This window comes from Blennius ocellaris (genome assembly GCF_963422515.1).
Source record: "Blennius ocellaris genome assembly, chromosome: 6".
NCBI lineage: Eukaryota > Metazoa > Chordata > Actinopteri > Blenniiformes > Blenniidae > Blennius > Blennius ocellaris.
This window is the reverse complement of record NC_137655.1, coordinates 20976510-20999884: the sequence shown is the minus strand read 5'-3', so window position 1 is coordinate 20999884 and position 23375 is coordinate 20976510. Positions and strand designations below refer to the sequence as shown.

The following is a 23375-nucleotide window of genomic DNA, read 5'->3' as shown; positions in this document are numbered from 1 at the left end:
GAATGCTTTTCCGGTTAAAATTAGATATTTGTTATACATTAGGGAAGATATTATACGAACGAAATTAGACGTGTTTTTTCCCACGTTTCTCTCGAGTTTAAACCTTAAATGTGCGCCTCAATCAGGGAAACTGTGGAAGGAACACCCTTTGAAACCTGTGGCTGACAGTCAGTGGATGGAATCTCGCGAGATCTCGTCGGTGGTTACCAAGGGAACGAGAGTCTAGAAAGTTGTGCCAGTGATGTCGACTCACAGAAATGTACACCGGCTCCGTAACTCCACTTTCATTTCTCAACGTGAGATAAGTATGTCAGCAGAAGCGTCGCTTCCGGAGGAAAAAATAATGTAGAGTTTCATCCACCCGTTTGGCTTTTCTGACTTGACGGTAGGTGCATTAGTTCGCTAGTTAGCTTGCTACGGCTATCGGCTAGCCTGTAGTCTCTTGCTGCTAACTGTTAAGTCAACTCCAACAACTCTGTATACCGCGTGCAGTTTTCGGTGGCGTTCCTCAGCCAGATACGATCTCTGGCCATTTACGTTCCCAACAATATTGTTGAAAATGGCTAGCATTAATATCGGGGTCAGTATGAGTTCACGTTTACTTTCGCCTGTGGGCTAAAAGCATTGACAGTTCGCGCTAAAAACTCAATAGCGTCAGTGAGTGTTTGTTATGGACTGAAAACATGGACTGCTGACCACAAGTCACAACCAGTACTGTTTCATACGAAACGAATGTTCGTATGCACCATAACTCTATCTGCTTAACTGTGCAACAGGCTTGTGCAATGCTTGGATTTCGTGCTGATAGCAAAGTATTTGTATACTTTCCTTAACGTCACGCTCAATACCGTCATCCGTGGCTTGTCAAGGTGCTCTTGTCTTCTTCGTTACATGTGCATTTACACATTGTCATGCCAGTAATGTGGCTTCATATGCGGAACTCATAGATGTTACATGCAGATATTATGTTCTCTAAGGTAAGAGTGACAAATTTTCTAAATAATGAACGAAAGAGAGGCACGATATTATCTGCAAGTCATCAGTAGCTGCTGTTATTCAATGTTGTTTACTTAAATCCATGTATCTACTTTAGATCCAAATGCAATGGAAAGAGTATAAGACAAATCTTATGCATGAACATTATTCTTTCTAATTTGACTGGTTAATACATTTCTGCTATCATCTGGTTAAATTCTGGATGTTTGATCAAATGGAATGGCTTTGCATGGTCTGTGTATAATGTGTACATATTGAGACCCATTATTCTAACTTTTTGGCAAAGGTAAATATGCTTACATTTACCTTGGTCAGAAAAGGTTGGGTGACCAACAAAGTTGGCCGAGAAGGTTGTTTATGTTTTCGTCTGCATGCATTTACTTGTCACCTTTACCAACAAAAGTTGGGCAACCAACAAAGTTGGTAGAGGTTATGTGTTTGTCTGTGTGTATTTATTTGTTGGTAGTTATGAATTTTATAACTCAGAAGTAGTATTTTACCAACTTTGCAAAAACTACCTGATTTGCACAAAATTTTCAGGGATGATTTTTCATCATCCAAGGAACTAAGCAATTACATTTTAGGACGTTAACGGCTAACCATTTCTGAATAAATTCCCATAACTGGGGGGGGGGGGGGGTTCCCATACAAAATAGATGAACAAAGGCATCAAAGGAGATCAGGATCTGTTGCCGTGTCACTATTGCTGATGAACGTTTAGACTTTAGCACTGAGAATGTCCAAGTTGACGAGTTTGTAGTTGAACGCCATTTGTTTGTTTTTGTTTGGGGCAGGGCTTAGGCAAGGGTCATTTGCTTTACCAGAGTGCCATGCTGTGGGTTTAACAACATTTTTTGTATTTACACAGGTGTGGCTGTCAACGAAATCACTGAAAAACCTTTGGCATAATGTCGCTGCCTCAAGTTCTGAACCCAGATCTGCAAATGAAAACCGACGAGCTGTTTCTGATCTGGTTGAGTGCCCCTGAAACACAGTCACTTCTCAAGGACTATCTGGATGTGATCAAAAGTGGACAGCATGTCGATCTGACCAGTGGAGGTGGACAGGACAAAAGCTCGTTAGGCTTCAATGAGAACAACAATGTAACATCCCTGAAGGGTCTGGCGGAGAAGAAGGTTGCTCCCCTCGGAACTCTCTTGAGCCCTCCATCTATCGGTACCCTGCCCGCTCGCAGTAGTAGCAATACCAGAGTAACTGGACCCGACGGAAGAATAGTACGGAGGTTTGTCAGCGCCAAGAAGGTGAGTTCTTCTTTAAAACACTAAGGAGTTAATATCCAAAAAAAATTGTTTAGTATTCCGCTGATACGTGAACAGTTTTAGAGTAAGTTGTACATGTTTAGGCAAGTAGTACGTGAGAAGTTGTGCCTCAGGGATTTCATCAAAGGTTATGACAAATAATACCAGAAGCAAGCTATGTCCTGCTGTTCCCATGTTGATTCTGGAGCCACCTGAGCTCCTTTACCTTTAGGGTATGTTACATAATCATAATCCCAGTAAGTCCTGCCTCTCCTTAGTTGCAGTAATGAGTTATACAATGTAAGGTGCAGGCAACAGTGTGTGTGTATATTGAGGAATTTACTTGTCTACATTTAATCCATCCTATTTATTGTTAAAATTAACTATGCATACTAGGAGCAATGGGTTGCCACAGTGCAGGGCCCAGGGTGCTGGAGGTCACATATCAGGGGCTTACAGTAATAGCCGGTTAGCAGTGGGATTCAAACCTGCAACCTTCTGATCCTAAATTTGCTTCTGTAACTTCTAAACCACTACTGCCCCAGACAGCTGAGTAGTAGTTGATCCTACTGTCTACTTGGAATGAACTCCGGGCCGTACAGTGGTGTTGTAGTGAGTGAGAATGTACCGGGTTTGAGTCCAGGTTGGTCCAGTGGACTATTCTGTGTAGAAGCTGCATATTCTGTGATTCTAATGACTTATTTGGCCTTTGATTGGCTGGTGATCTGTTCACAATGTGCTCTGCATTTGTGCTCTACTGAATGTTTCGCTGTTAACTATGAATTCTCTGTGAAAATGTTTTAAATGAATTGCACTTCTGAGTTAACATTTTAATAAGTGTTATGGCCTTGTGATTAGTTATTTTCTTTAATTCATGATTTAAGTTGTTTATTTATGTATCCTGTCATCTTTGTTTTCTCCTGATAGCCACAAGAGGCTGCTGAGGAGTCTTTGGCTTGAAAAGCTGGACATTCTGGCCCATCATAGTGGTGCCTCCAGGGTCCATTAGCATATGTTGCATTTAGTCGTGAAATGTTTTCCAAATGTACAGGCCTCACCCACAAATTAGTGTGGTATGAAAGATGGGAGTGTCTGAAAATCTCTTTTGTTGTACACGTTCTTACGCTGTGACAGGAATCTCAAGAGGTGAATCGTGTTTCACTTTTTTTTCATATTGTGGAAAAAAGTACCGCAAAGAGAAAACATTTGGAGCATTTTAATTTGTTCTACTTTTCAAGGACTCACACTGTCACGGGACAAGCTATAATGCGAGTGCCTTGGCTAGTAGTACATTGTGAACATTAGTGAGTGTGATGACAGTGAGACAGCCAGACAGCTGGTTGCACATGCTTCTCAAGACTCCACATGTTGCTGACATGCTAAAGATGGGCATAAGGACACGTTCAAGTAATCACTGATCGGTGCGACATCTGCTGTCTCTCTGATTGAAACACCAGAACAGGAGTGTGAGACCAACTGGGACGACAAGAGCTTTATTTTCCGCTATTGTCGAACACGCAACAGTGTGTGGTTGCAATTTGTTCAACTCCAGATCCAAAGTGGAGGAGGTCCAAATGTTGGCTGCAGATTCAGTTTGCTTGCTCTTTACCAAGAGCTATTTCTCATTTCGTTTTGCAAGAAGATAATAAGCACATGGCAGATCTCTATGACTATTGACAGATGAATGCAAACCATATGATTTTCTAATCTGTTTGTTTCCTCGTGGCAACCTTTGGCCCCTAATGCCCTCACTCCCTGGATTAATATAAAACAGCTGCCTGACAGTTTGTGTATTGTACTGTGATGTGTCATGGCATGTGGCCACGCTATGTCACTCAATATTAAAGGGATTGCGAGGTTGTATGAATGTAATACTTCTATTTTAAGACAACAAAACGAATTCCTGCATACAGATGCATTCTTGAGAGGATTACTCAAAAATTCAATTTATGTGGCACCGATGCAGCCTGGAGCAGCTGGTCTGACTTTGACATCAGACACTGATATAGATAGCCATGGTTCCCTTGTGCTGGCATCAGATACCCAGAACTCTTCCAGTCAGATGAGGCGTGGTAGCACATTCATCCTCCACGTATCTTACATTGAAACCGCTTCCATTAGCTACATCTCATTGTTGAGATATGTGATCGTGGATGATTTATTTACACTATGTACAGTAAATATCAAGTTTCCGCGATTCGTTGGTTCACAGCTCTTTTGTTTTGCCCAATGCCAGTGTGTTACCTCTGTAACGGGTCACGTGCAGTCACAGGCCCAATACTTTAAAGTATTGCAGTGAATTTGGGTTTGGTTTATTTTGTTTGTTTTTGTTTTAAGAGGGTTTAATTTTTCATCTGTTCCTGCCTCCTACATTTCCCCTACGGTTCCCCGATTTCTCAAGTTGTATTTATAACATGCTTAGTTGAGCTCAGCAACGTACAAGCTATTTGAAGCAGGGGGTCTGAGGTCATGTTATCAGTTGCCTGACCTGTCGGAAAGAACCAGGCGTTAAACTGTTTACTGCAATTGCTTTCTTATTTCTTTTCTTTTCTTTCTTTCTTTGGGCGGGGTGGGGGTCTTGGTCACATGTGGGGCCACAGTGTGCAATTGCAAAATGTTTGGCAAGTACTTCATATCGCTATTTATGTCGATTGTCCACCAACAAAGTAGTAAAATGCCACAGTTAAGAAAAAAAAAAAAACAGGTGACGTTGGTGTAAAACAATGATATATTTTTGAATTTTCTGCATGTTGTATCACACAGTCTAGTATCGTTACGAGTATCTAAAACAGGGGTATCAATGTCATTTTAGTTAAACAGTCACATACAGCCCAGGTTGATCTTAATTGGGAAGGAGCGGTAAAAATATTGCATAACAACCTGTTAAAAATGGAAACTCCGAGGTGTGCCCTTTATTTTAGTGCGTGGAACTCAGAGGAAACTCTGGGAATTTATTCAGTTTTTTTTCTCCATAAAACCTGATTTCACCTAATCAAAACGTATTCAAATCACTCCTTTGCATGGTGTCAACAACTTTCTACTTATTTTCACCAGTTCTGCTTGCAGAAAGGTATCTGGCTTTCACTGCTGCATTGCTACCTGCTGCTGCTCGTTCTTGGATTTGTATGTTGTGTTACAATAACTACTCTTAGTCAAGCAGAGCAACCTGTTTTGTTGTGTGCTATGTGAGGTCATATTGCAGGCCAGATTAGAACAAGTGGGCCATATGACACCCCTTTACTACATGTCCAAATGTTTTTTCTATTGTGAGTGTGTTATTTATTGTAAATCCTATTTATATTTCCGATTGGCTCCGTGTGTGCGTGTGCGTGTGCGTGTGCGTGCGTGTGTGTGCGTGTGTGTGTGTGTGTGTGTGTGTTTTATATATTTATTTGTATATATATATGACATAATAATCAAGTCAGAAAAAAACTGTAAGATCATTTTAAGATGTTGTCTTTAATTATAATGAATGTTGAACCATACTGAACATTGATATGACTGTGATGCTGTTGCAGAAGTATGGAGATGCCTAAAAACAACCTTTACCTCGGTGTTTTACATGATTTATTCCACTTTTCATCCCATGTAAGCTACATACAGTTCATGTAGGTGTTTATGTGTTAGACTCTCCCATTCCCTTATTACTCTTAATCAAGCTGACAGAGTTTGTCTCATCCCTTTCTGAAGATCACAACATTGTCAGTCAATCAGACATATTTTTGGCACAGATTCACATGTATCCCAAATCCCTGTCTCAGACATCCAATTGTGGTGGCTTGAGCTGGAGCTTTCGGGAATTTGCAGCAGCACCGATTCTGTACTCGCGATGCAAATTAAGCCGTAGCTCTATCAAGGGGTTGTTAAAGGGCTTGAGTGACCTCTGTTTGGATACACTGCTCAGCTCATGATTCAGGTTGGGATGCTCATGCTGAAGACGGCAAATCAGTATTTGTGGAACATAATTTATGGATCTCGTATCAGTATGGGGAAGCCCTTCAGAGGCAGGGCGAGGTTTGCCCCAACCTGTTTTAATGTTGCTCCTCATCTTGGTTTGTTTGTCGAGTTGGCATGCTGCTCTCAGTGGCAGTTTATAGTAATTTTGTTGAATACACTGAGGCTTTTTCAAAACCTACTTGCACAACTGATCTTTTAACTGCAATAATTTCTAGCATGAGATCTGCCAGTGGTCAGAAACTCCAGGGAGTGTGGTTCCTAATCTTATGTGTTATGCAATGATGTTTGTGTACAAATCAGATTTAGCCGTCTACAGATTGGACACATCATGGGGTTAGCCTCTGTTCTTGTGTTTTTTCAAATTGTCACAGTGACCCATCAGTCTGTGGACTTACAACTCTAAGCTTCTCGGGCAGATAGTGCATGGATAACCTCCCTGCATATGTCACAGTATGTCTTTTTGACTTTAAAGTTGCCAATTTTATAAACCCTTGTGAGTAGTTTATAATCCTAACATTATCATAATTTCCATTCTTCCTATATACATATACTTTCAAACTTAAGGGAGACTATTTTGTCATGAGTAATGACAACACATTGTTCACCCTGCTGTTTTGTTGATGCCTCTGTTTACGGAACAGACCTCAGAATGTGTTTACTTAAACATGTATTGAATGGACACTGTATAAAAGTTGATAGTTTCATGTGGTCTATCAATATTTTGGCCGTGTTGCCTTCCTTTCTATGTTTTGTTTGGGTTGATAAGCGCAAACAAAAGACAGCTGGTATGAAAAGCCGTAATACAAAGAGCTTATCAAGCATGTGCAGTGTCCTGTGTGGAGGACAACAGGAACTGGGTTAGAACAGAAACCAGTGGAAAACAGTGGACTTTGTGATCCTATCATCTAAAAATACCATGGGTGTGCATTTAGGTTCAGCATATAATAATAATAACATTAACAGTATGAGGCTGTTTTCCTAGTCTTTTAATGCAGACATCACAATACCGTTCCTGTTTGATTATCCTTTACATCAGTTGGCGTGGTGGTGTTAGACTTTCCATGTGCACAGTCTACGCCGTGAAGGCACCTACAGGACTGTTAGATCTTCATTTTTATGGAGAATTGATGTAATTGCCATCATTCCAGGACTGCAAAACCGGATGTAAATGTTTGTTTGAGGACTAAAGATACACTCTTCTTCCAGTTCTTCCAGATCTAGTTTCTTGTATTGCCCAAACAGTGCCTGGTGGTGCTTTTAATAGGCACAGACTGGTTCGGTCATCAGTCTTTGAATTTGACATGTCCCGTTCCCCTCCCTCTATTGCCCATCAACTATAATAAGACATGGAATGGATGGCAGCCCAAGCTTGCAAGGAGAAGGCAAAACAAAGACCACATAAGATATGGTGCAAAATAATTGGGGGAAAATGCACATCTTGTCATTGTATGCGTATCATGTGCTCCTGTGTTGATTTGGCCTGCGCTCATATCAATAGTCACTCCTTGGTTATTCTTCTATATTAGCCCATACCTCGTGAGTTTGGATTGCTTTCTATTCCCGTGATTCACTTTTTCTGGCTTATTTTTGGTGGATTCGCTAGATTCAGTGTGCCGCTTTCATCACTTCAAGGGTTTATTTAAAAATGCTATGTCTTGCCCAAATAAAGCATCTCGGCACAAACGGGAGAGCGACTGAGCTCGAGTGTTGTCATCGTGTGATGAAGGTACATCCTTCAATTGGCCCATGTAGCCGCTGCAAGCTGCAACAACAGGTCTGTGTCTTTGCATAACCTTCCATGAGCAGTGAAGAATGCAAACTGGAAAGGGCAGGTCCACTGCACACACCCCTCCCATCCCACACGTACGCTAAGTGACTCCCACACACATGCACCCAGTCACTCCTTATCTCCCCAGTAGCTTTGAGGCAAGGGCTCCCTGACCCTGCAGTGTTTGTGTGTGTGTGTGTGTGTGCGCACGCGCCTCTGTCTGTGTGTGTGTGTGTGTGTCTGTGTGTGTGTGTATGCATGATGGGAGACTGGGACAGAGCAGCAGGCTGAGCTGAGATTGTGCGGCCAGATCTGGAATGGGAGAGAGAGTCACTGTAGCAGCTGCTCCCTTGCATTAAGAAGCTCTCGCCCTGACAGAGGACAATCACAGGGACATACACACAGAGGACCTCCACTGTTTCCACTGCGTTCTGACCTACAGTGGTGATTGCAACTGATTCCAACTGTCAAGAGGATACTGCTGGTTTGAGTGTTGGCGTGGTATATATGCGTGTCCCATCCTGTCTGGAGCGAGGATGAGGATGAAGGAGCTGTCCCTGCGTCAGGACCCTGACCTGAGGAAGGAATTGGCCCAGCTGGCACGTGGATGTGACTTTGTTCTGCCCTCTCGGTTCAAGAAGAGACTCAGAGCCTTCCAGCAAGGACAGGCAGGTGTTTGTATGACTGTATTTCTCCCCGCACAGGCTTTGTGGGCCTGTCAGCCAGCTCTGTTCTAACTGCTGTTTGTGAGCTTCATCACTACTATCTCTACTAAGTAATTGTAGAATTGCCACTTAAACAAGTGAATGGAGGAGCGGTTTCGTCACTTTCTGTGGGAATCCAATTTACAGCCGAAAGCACCCACGCACTACGTTGCCATGCAAAAATGTGATTGTTGTGAAAAGTGTTTCAGTTTTGTCTCTGAGGGACAAAGTATACTTATCCAAGCTCTACAGACAAATATGACATGTCAGCTTTGGTTACGGGATGATGTTTCATTTTGTGTGGTATGTTGTGCTCAGCCGCTTTGCTTTCCTCTTTGAGAGCCCATCATTGTCGATGTGCAAAATGTCATGTGGCTTAGCAGTTGTGCTCAAGAGCTCTGCGAGTGGTGAGAGAGAGCGAGGTTTAATGTCCTTTTATAGCCATGGCGAACACCAACACACAGGACAGAAGAGCAGCCGCATTTATTATTTATCAGGTTAAATGAACACATTACCACTGACAGATTCCAGCAAAACATTTCCACAGTGTGACACAACACATGGCAAGTTTCACTCGCGCTTGCATCAAAACTCTATAACTGTGAGGGTTTTGTTCGGCTGAAATATTCATTGTTAAGATTGAGATGATGTGCTGTATGGAGGTCTGACCAAATGAACAGTGTGCACATAGTGTTGGACCAAAACAAACACCGTGGATATTTTTACGTGTTAGCAGAGCACTGTGTGGGTGTGTTTATGTGATTATTAAAGGCCACACAGATTGAAGCAGTTAGCAGATTCTTGAGTCATGTAAATAGTCTTTGAGCATGAGATGTTGATTGCGAGCAAAGCCTTCTGTTTTTAGCAACGGGCTGATATGTTCATCACAATAACACATTTAACTCCTGAACACGTCGTTGCTTTTTATGCGTTCATGCCGGTGAAAATATCGCCTCAATGATTATAATAGCATGTCAGCTGTGCTCAGGGTTCGTGGTGAATGATGCTACTTAATGTCTGATTCACTTCCATGACAGCCTGGATGCACTCCTACTTGACGTAATTGTCAGAATTAGAAGGATGATTACAATAGTTTCCACTGTCAATTTTGTGTGGGTTTCAGTCTCCAAAAAGTTTCAGTCCTTTAAATCACACCGGGTTAACTTCAATAATTCCTCCAACCTGGCAAACGACAAATCCTACAGCACATCCTGTATAAACTTCAGACTTCCACTGTCCAGAGAACACAAGTCTGTGTCCTGCTCTGCCATCAACAACAATTCTTGTCCTACAATCAGATATTTGGGCATCACCAAAGTTAATTTTATAATTTTATCGTTTTCTTTCCATAACACACACATACACATACACACTCTAACTTTGTTTTAATCTAATTTAAGTCCCTTTCATGACACAACTCTTTGTAGTTGGCAATGTTGAAATCTTCTATACCTGCTACAAACTGAAACACAGGGGTACACTTTGGATGTGCTGCTCCATCACACTCAGAGAAACACACCCACACCTACAGCCAATTTAAGATCAGCAAATAACTTAACAGGCATGTTTTATGACTGTGGGGGGAAATGGAGTGCCAAGCGCAGCAAGAACAAACAAATACATTTTCTGAATTAAAATCAGGATTTTCTTGCTGTGAGGCACCAGTGGTATCCACCTATAAAGACCAAATATATTTAAACAATACTGTAAAGTGTTCCATCACAGTAAGCCACATGTGTAATTGCATTTTTTTTTTTGACTGATGACTATAGATTCTATTACATTAAGATGCCAAATCGATTTTCCTTTGACTCGTTAACTGATACAAGTCAAGTTGAGACACACCAGCTGTCACTTGAATATGCATATTTAATGTTTGCTTATTGTGCAACTATGATAACACTGTCTGTAGACTGCTGCTTAGAGCCTGTCACTGTGGAGTTTCCATATTCCCCCAGTGGGGAAGTGAGTTTGTTTTCTGGCTTTACCGGTTGCATCCTAAATCGACCTGTCCTATATTGGTTTGAGGCGAACTGATGACTCTGAAAATTATCCGTAGGCGTAAATGTGTGTACTCGACTGTCTGTGTGCGTTTGCCCTGTGATAAGTTAGATAAAGTGCTATCAAAGATGGATTGATGTAAATGTGTCACTGTTGTAAACAGAAGTCAATACACTAGCACACATTGCTGTGGTTAATTTAATAGCAAACTACAATTATTGACTAGTTTAACTATTACGCACTTAATATTGACAGTTGATACATATTAATTTAAAGCTATTACAGAAGATCGGAGAGCGCTGCCACTTTCTGGAGTATCTATTGCAGATAAATAGATAACGATTATGATTGCTCAGCAGTCACAAGTCTCTCCTGACTGGCTTTGAGCAGCTGAGAGGTATGGTTACACGAGTGCCAGCAATGCAGAGTTTGTGTTAAGACGAGCCTCAGCACATGTTGGAATGCTTGAGCAGAGGTGTTAGCATTTACTAGCACCGGTGGCTAACTTGTAATTTTTTTTTTCATGTGCGTTTTGTCTCCGGCCCAGGTGAGGACGGAGGAACCAGTCACCACAGCACTGAGTGAAAGCATTCCCAAGTTTTACTTCCCACAGGGCCGGCCCCAAGCCAACCTCAACATCGACCGCCTCATTTCCAAAATTGAGAAAATATTTTCCCAATTCCCAAACGAAACCGGTGCATTTACTAGCACCGGTGGCTAACTTGTAATTTTTTTTTTCATGTGCGTTTTGTCTCCGGCCCAGGTGAGGACGGAGGAACCAGTCACCACAGCACTGAGTGAAAGCATTCCCAAGTTTTACTTCCCACAGGGCCGGCCCCAAGCCAACCTCAACATCGACCGCCTCATTTCCAAAATTGAGAAAATATTTTCCCAATTCCCAAACGAAAGGGCCACCATTGAGGACATGGGGCAGGTTGCCAAGGTGAGAATGTGATTTGTAGTGTGGGGACTCGGCTTGCCACACAGCAAATTATTTTTATTAGTGCCATTTAGCTCCTGACTTTGTGTAAGTTTGTTGACGTTGAAACACCAGCGGAAAAGACTATTTCGGTGTCCCCGAGGAATGTGAGCTATGGTCTGAGGGGAACCTAAGTGAAGAGAGCAATGACAGCTTCGCTCCTGGAGGGACGTGTTCAGATGACACTCTGTTCCTGAGCCCTGTGTCTTTGTTCTCTTTGTTTCCTGCATTTATTGATAATATATGCATTTGTGTAATTTGTGATTTCATTTGACATCCTTGCCTTTTTTTGTCTTTTTATGCTGAACACTGTCCCCCCCCCACCTCTCTGTGTCCTTAGGCCTGCGAGTGTCCCCTCTATTGGAAAGTGCCATTGTTCTGCTTAGCTGGAGGCGACAGGACGGGCTTCGTGTCTGTTCACAAGTTTGTTGCTATGTGGAGAAAGTAAGACAATGGCTCCTCTTATTCTCACTAGACCGCTGGCGCATTCACACACAGCCAAACGGCTCATACAGTGTCCTCGCAACAATGATGACCACTCGCTGGGGATCACAGATGCTGCAAAGAACTTTCCATTATCAGATTTTTCTTTTTAGCCCTAAACAGAAGGGATTGCCCCTGTAAGCACCACAAGGGGGATGTTGGCAGTATATAACAGTATGAAAACACCCATTCAGCATCCTTCAGCATGAGACTGAAAGGAAGTATCAAGGGGCTTCTGTAATGACGGCCGTGTGCTGAATGCTGTTGTATGCAATAGACATGCTCTTGTATTAATGCGAGTCCCGAGACAACTGGACAGACCTGTCCTTTGACTTGAGCTTCATAACTGAGCCATTCTAAGATGGGAGGCCACGACAGACGCTTGTATTATCTTTTTGCATCGCTACCGTAACCCTCCGGTGTTTTTAATCAGCCCACAGCGAATCAGAATCTGAATTTCAGCATGTGTTACACCTGCACTTTCACTTCAGACCAAACAACTTGTGCTCTTGAAAGAATGCTAAAAAGGATAGAGGGAACATTGCAGCCAGAGTGGGAGTAACCTTGCGACCATCTGTTCTCTCTTTTCTTATCCAGAACTCTGCAGACCTGTCACGATGACGCTTCTAAATTTGTGCACCTCCTGGCCAAGCCTGGCTGTAATTACCTGGAACAAGACGACTTTATTCCATTCCTGCAGGTACTGGCTGTAGCACACCCAGGGAGCGGGCTGGGCGGATGACAAAAATCGCATTTGCCTGGGTCCTGCGGACAGGACATAATTTTTGGCCCGGCCATGCCGAAGCTGTGCTTTTTCATGTGGAAGAGGGCTAATTCAGGAAGGTTACTGTAAGCCAGTAATATAGTGCAGGGGACTTCATCGAAGGGAGATTCCCGTGACGCAGGTTTCAGGCTCTGCACTCTCTGCAAGTTATTGACAAAAAAGAAAATATCTGTTATGTGGGATGGTTTCTGATAATGTGCTGATTACACAGGACTTATTATTCCTTTATTTATTTATATAGATAGATAGATGGAGGACAGGCTTCTAATTGAGTGTTTTGACATTCTTGCCATGTGGACCTGCTGCAGCGTTCTCACTTCTGTTGACACGCTGTTGGTGTGCCACCCTGGCTCCGCCCCCTCACCTGAATCATTTTCATGCCGGCAGGCGCCGCCACCCTCAGCCTGAACATACGTTAGCATACCAGCGGAGATGCCTCGTGGCACACGCAGTTTAATTTGTAAGGTTCCGCTCAGCGAATCGCCTTTGACTGTTTTGATGAATGAGAGGCGGATTGCAGTGGAGTAGATTTGACTGTCCCCGCCTGTTTCCTGTGCCCCGTGATTTATGTGTTTCTCTATGATTTAATTTCTCACAGTAAGAGTCAAAGAGGCACGACGGCTGCCCCGAAATAAGGCCTTTTAATTTCATCGCCGCCTTCGCATTTATGTCAACAATTCTTTCCCCCCCAGCCGAGGGAAAGCGGGCAGAATAAAGGAATGACGCGGGGGAGTTTCATGGCAAGAATATTGCTACAGTTCATTTGAAATGCAGCTCACTCAGTGGCTTTATAGCATGAGGAAGGAGAAAAGGTTAACAGCAGTCTCAGGCAAACATTTTTTTTTTTTTTGTTTTTCCTCTAACCTTTCCACTACTTTGTGGCATCGAAAAATCCTTGAGCTCATCCCCAAACCGGTCAACCCAGTGTTTTGTCATTTTAAAGAAATGTTTAAAAAGTCTGCTGGCGTCTCCCTGCGGGGGCCTGAAGCTCTTTCTAGGCGTAGTACAAACCATGTGGCGTGACAGACACTGGTAACTTCTGATGTTTGAATCAGGAAGCATTTCTATTCTTACTTTGACTGTCATGTGTTATGTCAATCAGAAGAGAAGGTCTCTTAAAGTCGCTGCCATATTTAAATGAAAATGTGCGCAGTATTTGTTGGCGGAGCACTCGACTGCGTTTGGTCGTGTTTCTGCGTTTTGTTATGGAAATGCAGCAGTCGTGGGGTAAAGTCAAAACGAGCTGAATTTTCTTTCGTGATTTCAGGATGTGGTCAACTCACACGCAGGCCTAGCTTTTCTGAAAGAAGCACCGGACTTTCACTACAGATACATCACCACGGTATGTCATCAGAAAAACAAGTCACACTGCAAAAAATAGCCTTGAATTATTTATTTTTCTTTCTTTCTTTCTTGTGCATTGTTCAGTTTGTCAAGATAACGCTGTCTGTATTTTCAGGTGGTTCAGAGGATATTTTACAACGTGAACCGTTCTTGGACTGGAAAAATAACGTGTACTGAGCTCAGGAAAAGCAACTTTCTGCAGGTAGTTCTTCGTATTGTGTGCACACGCCCCGGTCTCAAATACAATTTGTGTTAATCACGTCACTTTGTGTGTCTTTCTGACCATAAAGCATCAAAAATCTGTTGAATTTTCTTCTTAAAATACAATCATTGCAAATAGTGTTTGGAAGTAAGAAATGACTGATTCTATGTTGCACATTTGAATTGAGATAAAATGCTTCATCTACACTGACCTTCATACACTCAGATCAACACACTTTAAATTGAACCAAAGTAACACAAGAGTTAATTTGACATTAACAAAGCCCATTAAATCAGGTTAACTAAACCCGTGTGGATGTTAAATATCAAAGTGCACCTCAGTGATTCCTTTTTTAAAAATACGAAATGACCCCTACAGCAAATAAATCATTGTTCAGTAATGAAGTCGGTGTATAAATTGCGATGTGAATAAAATATATTCTCCGCCTTGATCAGAATGTGGCGTTGCTGGAGCAGGAAGAGAACGTGAACCAGCTGACGGACTTCTTCTCCTACGAACATTTCTACGTTATCTATTGCAAGTTCTGGGAGCTGGACAGCGACCATGACCTCTACATAGACCAGAAGGACCTGGCACGGCACAATGACCAAGGTGGACCAACACGACACACCAGAACTCATTAAACAGCTGTTCAGTTAGTTTGTATCGGGTGATTTCCTGCTGGGAAAACAAATGGATTTGACTGCTCAGCTCGTCCTTGACCTCAACAGTCATTCGGCTGAATTTACATGTCTTAATAAGAGGCCTCTCTAGCTGTAACTTGGGTCTCGTGCACAAGCACGGGCAGGAACAAGCCGCTCGGTGCTTCCTCCACACCACATGTTCAGGGTTGATGGCTTGTGAGTGAGTCGGGGGAAATGAGACACAAGATCAATAAGAGCACAGCATATATATATACTCTTTTCCAATGACGCCACGTCTGGAACAATTTCTACCACTATAGGGTCGAAATGATGACCAGAGGATTTATAACGTTGTCAAGATTTCAAAAAAAAAAAAAAAAAAAAAAAGCTACACTAGCCCGTCTGGATTTACCGTCGGAGAGAATGAATCACATGTGTTGGGCGTGGGGGGGGGGGGGGGATATGTATAGAAACCAAGAGTTTTAAAGACAAAAGGAATTTTGTCTCGAAAGACTGTGTGTGTGACCTCTTGGTGTGTGTTTTCCAGCCATCTCGAATAAGATGATTGAGAGAATATTCTCGGGAACAGTAACAAGGTGAGATGAAATATCGTCGGGTTCAAAATGATGGTTGTGCCGTCTCTGTTTTCTCCGGCCACTTATAAAGCAGATTTGGTTTCTTCCCCATTAGGGACCCGCGGGTTTACAAGGAGGGACGGCTGAGTTACGCCGATTTTGTCTGGTTTCTCATCTCTGATGAGGACAAGAAGACGGACACCAGGTATCTCACTGACGTGACACATAGCAGTTCATGTAGTGTCTAAATTCCACCAAGAAACTAAGAGTATTTGTGTTTGTTGGATTATTTCTTCACTGTAATCATGCTCCAATACAATTGGAAAGCTTGTTTATTCATTTTTCAAGTAGTGCAACGTTTGAAAAGAGGATGTGTTTGCGAGATGAGCAGCAAATTCTGGGGAAGTTCTGGAGGTGGCCCGGATGATCTTCACTCTGGGTCGCAAACTGTGGCGGTAACAGTCACAGAGTGTCATCCAGGTGACCGATGGTCAGCATCCTGGAGTCACTGCAGCTCAAAACAACCAACAAAAGCTGTTTGTCACTGGTAGAGGAGATTTGCTGTATTGTCCCTTCTTCTGCTCATCCCACAAATGCATGTCTCCAACAAAAGCACTTGAAAGGGGAACAAACTGGCTTCCCAACAGTGTAAGATAAGAATCTACCAAACACAACTTCCTTCACTACTTGTGTATAATGTTTATCAATCATTCCCAACATGTCAGCCACAAATAATCAAAATGATAGAGGAAGAGTATGTCTTCCTTTTCTTTAGAGCTCCTTGCCGACTTCCTCCCTCTTTGTTGTCTTTCCAGTATAGAGTACTGGTTCCGCTGTATGGACCTGGACGGCGACGGGGTGCTCAGCATGTACGAGCTGGAGTATTTTTACGAGGAGCAGTGTCTGAAGCTGGAGGCCATGTCCATCGAGCCCGTTCCCTTCGAGGACTGTCTCTGCCAAACCTTTGACCTCATCAAGCCAGAGGTTGAAGGTCAGGCCGGTTTTACATTTTTACACACACACACACACACCGTACTGTGGCGAGTGTTGACGCATTCTCCGTTGGCGTCAGTCAAAAGTGAAAGACACAAAAACACATATGTGCATTTTCAGGCCAGATCATTGATCATTAGATCAGTGAGCTCTTATAGATCGGACTGATCTGTGCTGCCTGCTGCCAGTGTCATCCACACTGTCACCAGATTCCCCGCAGCTCTGCCACCGTGTCATTTAGGGGTCCGCGGTCAAGCGTGTGCATGTTCGTATTGATAGCTACAACATGAATGTGACCTGCAGGCAGCCTGCTGGCATGTTGTACTAATGGAGCCGTGTCATATCACATGTGAGGCGACCTATAATGACTTCTGTACCGAGTGTGTGATGTTTTCCTGAACAGTTACGTGGGCACACGGCTCGTACAACTTTAACAGTCACACATGTGTTATATATGTGAAGAACGATCATGACATAATATCCATATCAGACTCTCCATGTAAAATGCCAAAATTATTGGTTCTACTCTTTTTTTTTTTTCTTTTTTTTTAAAGCTGAATTTACCTATTTTTACAGATATAAATACAGAAATGTTTCAGGTGTCCTTCCCATGCATCCATTTTCAGTTATGTAATGTTTCCTTTTCTGTTTTCCACTAAAAGGCCCCTCTGGCAACGCTGCACCACATTTTTGGGTCTAAATTTGTTCTCAACCAACCAGTTATTTTTAATTCCAAAAGTAAATACATTTTCTCCTGTCAGTAAATTTGTTCACAATTCCTAACAAATACGGTTTGCATGAAGCACTGAACATTAAACAAACAGCATGATGTATGTTCTCTGTCAATAATGTGAGTTTTTCCAAAATGTTCAATTTTGAAATCCCCCCCTTCCCCCACTCTAATAATAAATAAAGACATGAGCTGACTCAGTAGATGTGACTGTAACTCATCCGTCTCATTCATCCCGTCCAGGTAAAATCACTCTGCGGGACCTGAAGAGGTGCAAACTGTCCCACATTTTCTTCGACACATTCTTTAACATCGTGAAGTACCTGGACCACGAGCAGAAAGACCCTTTCTCCGTCATCCGGGTGAGGGAGGGAGGTTCGACGCTGCCCCCCCTCTGGGTGTCGCAACATGCGGCACTGAGTTGCATCTGTTTATGTTTTTTGTGTTTTTTTTTTTTTTTTCTTTTTAAGGAGGTGGAGTCAGACGGCCAGGAGGTTTCTGATTGGGAGAAATACGCTGCGGAGGAGTACGACATCCTGTTGGCTGAGGAGGCTGCAAATGATCAGACTAATGATGTGTAAGTCCAATTTTTTTTTTTAATAAAAAATAAATATATTTATTTTAATAATATATATATTTATTTTAATAATGCAAGTCCTAATTCATCAAACTGATTTATAGATTTAAGATTTAAAGCATGATAATAAATGTGCATTTAGACTGTAAAGTGATTAGTGAATGCAATGGTTGTATATAAATGTATATACATATTTTTTTTTAAAGGCACCAGAAGTTTTTCTTGATGCAAATTCAATTTGATCATTTATATTTAAAAATAATTCATAGCATTTTCTTCAGTCTTTTCTTTGTATTACATTTGTACTTATAGAAGGTGCTTTTTTTTATTTAATCAATTCAATAATTTCCCACTCCAACGTGGCTTGGGCAATTATTAAATTGCATGAATGATGATAATATTTATAAAGTAATCTGGGTGCATGTCCGAAAAGGGAGGGGGAAGAAGTATAACTTATTAAATCGCACCCCTTCTCCATAAATAATATTTTTATTCCACTCATTTATTAATACAATTTTAGAACTACTGTATTAAGACTAATTATCTATTGAAAAGATATAAATGAGTTACATATTTTGTTGAAATAATGTAATGACATATAATGAGGTATAATCATTAGGAGACATACCAGAATTATTTATTGATGTATTCAGTCATTTTTCTTGACTGAAGGAATTTTATCCTGATAAAAGCTACGTTCCGTGTGCAACATTTAGAATAGAACCAAACAGCCAATATAACAGTTGTTGGATTTAATAAATCACATTGGTCTCAAAAAGCAATGAAACTTTAAAGTTTAAATTATTTGCAAGATATTTTTTTTCATCATGTGGAAACTCTAAAATGCAACTCTTTAATTTGAATTAAGTCGTTTTACGAAGTTCGGCCAGTTTAACCACACAGTTTTTTTGCAACAGAACAATCTTGCATTAACTCTGCAATGCCACAGAATCCCCCCCCCCCCCCCCCCCCCCCCCCGTCTATAGTGTTACAGCAAACTCCAGGAGGTAGATTTGACATCAAATGAATCTCTTTGTTTGGAGAGGAAAAAAACCCCACAAAATTTCGATCCTCATTGTTGATTGCTACTTATCCGCTGTGTGATTATTTGAAGTTGCAGTAAGTCGACACGAGGCGTTCGGCGACTCAGTGTGAGAGCAGTTTGATCTTTTTAATGGACGTTTTGATCTGCTGGAGCGCGACAGCGGGCGGGTATTGAAGCGCGAAGCGCACACAGATCAGTTTAAAGAAGCTGTAGAATGAGCCGAGGCGAAGCCGATTTCCGAACCCCAGCGGAGGGCGTCTGTGATAAACGAGGCCGTTGACAGGAATGTTGTGTGGCGATTTTAGGAACACCACCGACTGCTAAAGACAAGCAGCTAACCAGAGCAGGTAAGCCACTCGGGGGGCACCAGCAGACACTTCAGTGTCCTCTTCCTCCTCCTCCTCCTCCTCCTCTTCCTCTTCTTCTCTGAGCGAGTCTCGTCCAAAGCGCACTCCCAGCCGGGACCGGCCCCCCCGACGCTCTGACAGCACAGGGTGGCTTAAAGCTGGGCGTCTGTTTTCGAACCAGACAGCTTCTGTTTTTATCCCTCCTCTGCTTAAAAATAAAGTCTGGCCTCCCGGCCTCTCTGCTCACTCCTTCATGTGCTGCTCCCGTGTCCTCTCCACTCTGAAGAATCCCTTTCAAGACACACGGTGTGACATTTTTGGGAAAAGCGCAAAAATGAGATGAGAGATTTATCGGCTCTCACGTCCGCTGCTAAAATATGAAACCACTTAGTTTAGCTGAAGAGTTCTTCCTCCTGTTACCTTACAAAAGTTTTTGGTTGATACTGTTTGATTAATGGACGTCTAAAGGATCGTTGGTGTGCAGGGAAAAACCAGCTGACCAATCACTGTGTAGACGTAAACCAAAAAAATCCAACGGTTATAATCTCTCAGCGGAAAGACGACCTGCGTTTCCCAAATCTTGTCGGTTAACGTCTTAATGTTTGGGCTCGTTCACCAGTTTACCTACTTTGTTCAAATGTGTTTTATCTCCTCACAACTGAGTGAAACCTCCATGTCCAGATACACACAAACAGGTTTGACTGGAGAAATCATTCCTCTTGTTTTTTTTTACCTTAAAGTCATCCAGACATCCTACCTGAACACAGTCATTTTATTTCTTGGGTTATATTTATAAATTATGTAAAATGTTCGTATTCTCAACTTTATAATGTTGCACCAGAGGAAGTATAATCTCTTCAATAACCTTGAATAAAAATAGCAAGATGAGTTTGAGCTTTGTGGAACTGTTTGATTCATTTTTCTCAACTTGTAAAAAAAATCGCAAACGTAAAATACCAGATTTCCAAAGCAGGTGTTACTGAAGCAAAACCTTCTGCAGAAGCTTCATGGGGTCAACAATCCTGGGGTAGGATTAGAGTGGGATCAATATTCAAATTGTATCTCTAATCAGACACAAAGACTGGCTGTTGTGACTTTTATCTGGCCTCACAGTTTAGCGTACATGTGAAACTGAAGAGAAACCATCAGGGAGACCAAAGATCCTCAACTGTTGTTTCTGCTTTCAGATTATAAAACAATAAATCTCAAACTGTTTGCAATCTGCTGGATTATTTGCGTAACTATAATACTGAAACTATCATAATGAGCATCCGTACAGTGGTGAGAACAAAGTGTTGGATCTGACAACCTGCAGGAAACCAGCTTAAACTTAGATTGGAAACCAGTTTAAATTTAGATGGGAAACCAGTTCAAACTTGAACAGGAAACCGGTTTAAACTTGAACAGGAAACCAGTTTGAACCTGAACAGGAACCAGTTTAAACTTGAACAGGAACCAGTTTAAACTTGAACAGGAACCAGTTTAAACCTGAACAGGAAACCAGTTTAAACTCCAACAGGAAACCAGTTTAAACTCCAACAGGAAACCAGTTTAAACTCCAACAGGAAACCAGTTTAAACTCCAACAGGAAACCGTTTAAACTCCAACAGGAAACCAGTTTAAACTCCAACAGGAAACCAGTTTAAACTCCAACAGGAAACCAGTTTAAACTCCAACAGGAAACCAGTTTAAACTCCAACAGGAAACCAGTTTAAACTCCAACAGGAAACCAGTTTAAACTTAGACAGGAAACCAGTTTAAACTAGAACAAGAAACCAGTTTAAACTTGAACAGGAACCAGTTTAAACTCTCCAGTCATGATAGACACACTAATGGCAGGGATGGAATTTAAGACTAAAAAATAAATGGATAGAAAATTAGTTCAGTGAAAATAAAGTTTTTTAATGAGGTCCAGATCATTTTCTTTAGAGGGGGAAAAAAAACTGCACTGAAAATTCAAACACTAATAATTTCTACCTGTCAAACATAAACTTAAAAAAAACCAACTCTTTTGAGGGAATATGATTGATAGAACCGTCTTTTCTCCAGAGTCAAACCTGCTCCAGTGTTGCCAAACCAATCAGTTGTAAGAAGTCGGTGGGTTTTCTCTGTGATCGCCGGGACTGAAGGTTGAGACGCGCGTCTGAAAGGAGCAGGAGGAATGATCTCGGCGGATCCCGACTGAAATGTCATGCAGATTCTGCTCGTAACAGAAACCAGAGGTTCTTGACAGACGACTTGACGACTGTCCGGCTTGTGTCCCTGCAGGTATGAGAATCCTCTGAGCCCCCTGGGGCAGCACATCTCCACCGAGCTGGGTCTCACCAAGAGGCACTTCTTCGAGATCCCCACGCCGCACTGCAACCTGGACCTGGACGAGTACGAGTACGACGACGACGACGACGACGACGACGACTACGAATGACGCCGGACGAGAGCTCCATCCTGCCAAACGCAGGAAACGTAGAACCAGACGGACGAAGCGTCTGACGAACCCGACTCTCTGATTGGACGACGCTCGTCACGTCACAACGCAGCACGTTTCAGACCTTCGCTTAACAAGTTGTTTCTGCATGTAATCTGTGACGTTTTGTTGCACAATGGGGCTCCTCAAGAAGTCTCTCTCTCACACACGCACACACACACGCACACACACACACGCACACACACACACACACGATCTGATTCAGGTACATTCCAGTGATCATAACCAAGAGCTTTCCTATGACGCTGTACATTCACTCATGATCGTCTGTTGGAGTCTGAAGTTTCTGCTAATGCCAAATGAGTCCACTGTCAAGCCTTCTGCACACACACACACACACACACACACACACACACACACACACACACACACACACACACACACACCGAGCATATGTTGTACATCTTTACATCCTTTATGGTTTTAACATGCGTGTCATTGTGTGCCATGGGGTTTTAAATTATTAGAGATGATTTATAAAGGATTGTAAATATTTGTCATGTTCTTGCAGTGTTGTAAATGATTTGGGGAAAGTTTTAGACTTTTTTTTTTTTTTTCTATGTTGCAGAGTGACAAACTTGTACTTTGGCAGAAGAGAAAAAAAACATTTTCAAATGTTTTGGGTTTCGTTGGGTTAATAAAGCTTTGTTCAATGGAAGAGTAAAAACTGGTTTCGTATTTGTTTGTAGCGCTCACTCGCGTAAATCAGATGATTGAAGAAAAGTGCTCTTTAAGGTTATTGAGATACTGAGACTTTAAAATTAGTGCAAAGACGCACCATTACAGGACAATTATGCAGATGAGTGATACATAACTGATCAAAATCAAACATATACTTTCTCCTTAAATATTTAAACTGGGTTTATTCCCTCACTCGTTTTACAAAACAATGTGATTTGTACAATGTATAAGCTGGTGAGCATTATTATTCATAGTTTTTATACGAGTGGTCCTTTTTAACATTTTTAAGTATTGAAATGCTCACCTTTTTTTTTTTTCTTGGGTATAGTTTTGCTCACTTTTACAACTTTTGAAATAAACTAAAACTAAATGTATTTAAGAATCTAATCAGCACATGCCTATGAATGTTAATCTTGATTTTCAAATAATTTTTTTTAACCTTTGAAGTGATTGTGAATTAAACGTTTCATGTTGTGGAAAATTACTTTTCATTCGATTTATAAATTAGACGATCGAGGGAATATAATTACTGTGAAAGTTTTAAACAGACTCCCAAGTTTCTCCCATTAACAGTCGGGCACATGAGGACTTGCTGTCGGATTTTTTGAACTTCTTGTACATTGTCGAAATACCAGTCTTATTCTGCACAGTCAAAATATATTCAAGCTTGCAGGTTACAAAACCAAGAGTATCCTCAAATGAAAATGTGATTAAATCCGGTTTTCCATCCATTAAGTTGTAATAACAGAAAAAATCCTCCACTTACACGCAATATCATGTTTTCATGTAAAGTCGACCAGCGATCTGTCTGTGCTGCTGAA

The 23375-nt window shown here is 41.8% G+C and overlaps 1 protein-coding gene across 1 annotated transcript; it reads left to right on the top strand.

Moving 5' to 3' along the window:
• Nucleotides 1-258: 258 nt before the first annotated feature.
• Nucleotides 259-22532, top strand: ppp2r3b (protein phosphatase 2, regulatory subunit B'', beta). The gene is made up of 14 exons (XM_080498064.1): nt 259-385; nt 1865-2258; nt 11449-11628; nt 12005-12108; nt 12745-12847; nt 14199-14273; nt 14391-14477; nt 14933-15089; nt 15669-15717; nt 15812-15901; nt 16512-16687; nt 17663-17781; nt 17890-17996; nt 21657-22532. The coding sequence occupies exons 2-14, from the start codon at nt 1905-1907 to the stop codon at nt 21811-21813; spliced, it is 1758 nt and encodes a 585-aa protein (XP_080354190.1). The 5' UTR covers nt 259-385; nt 1865-1904; the 3' UTR covers nt 21814-22532.
• Nucleotides 22533-23375: the final 843 nt, after the last annotated feature.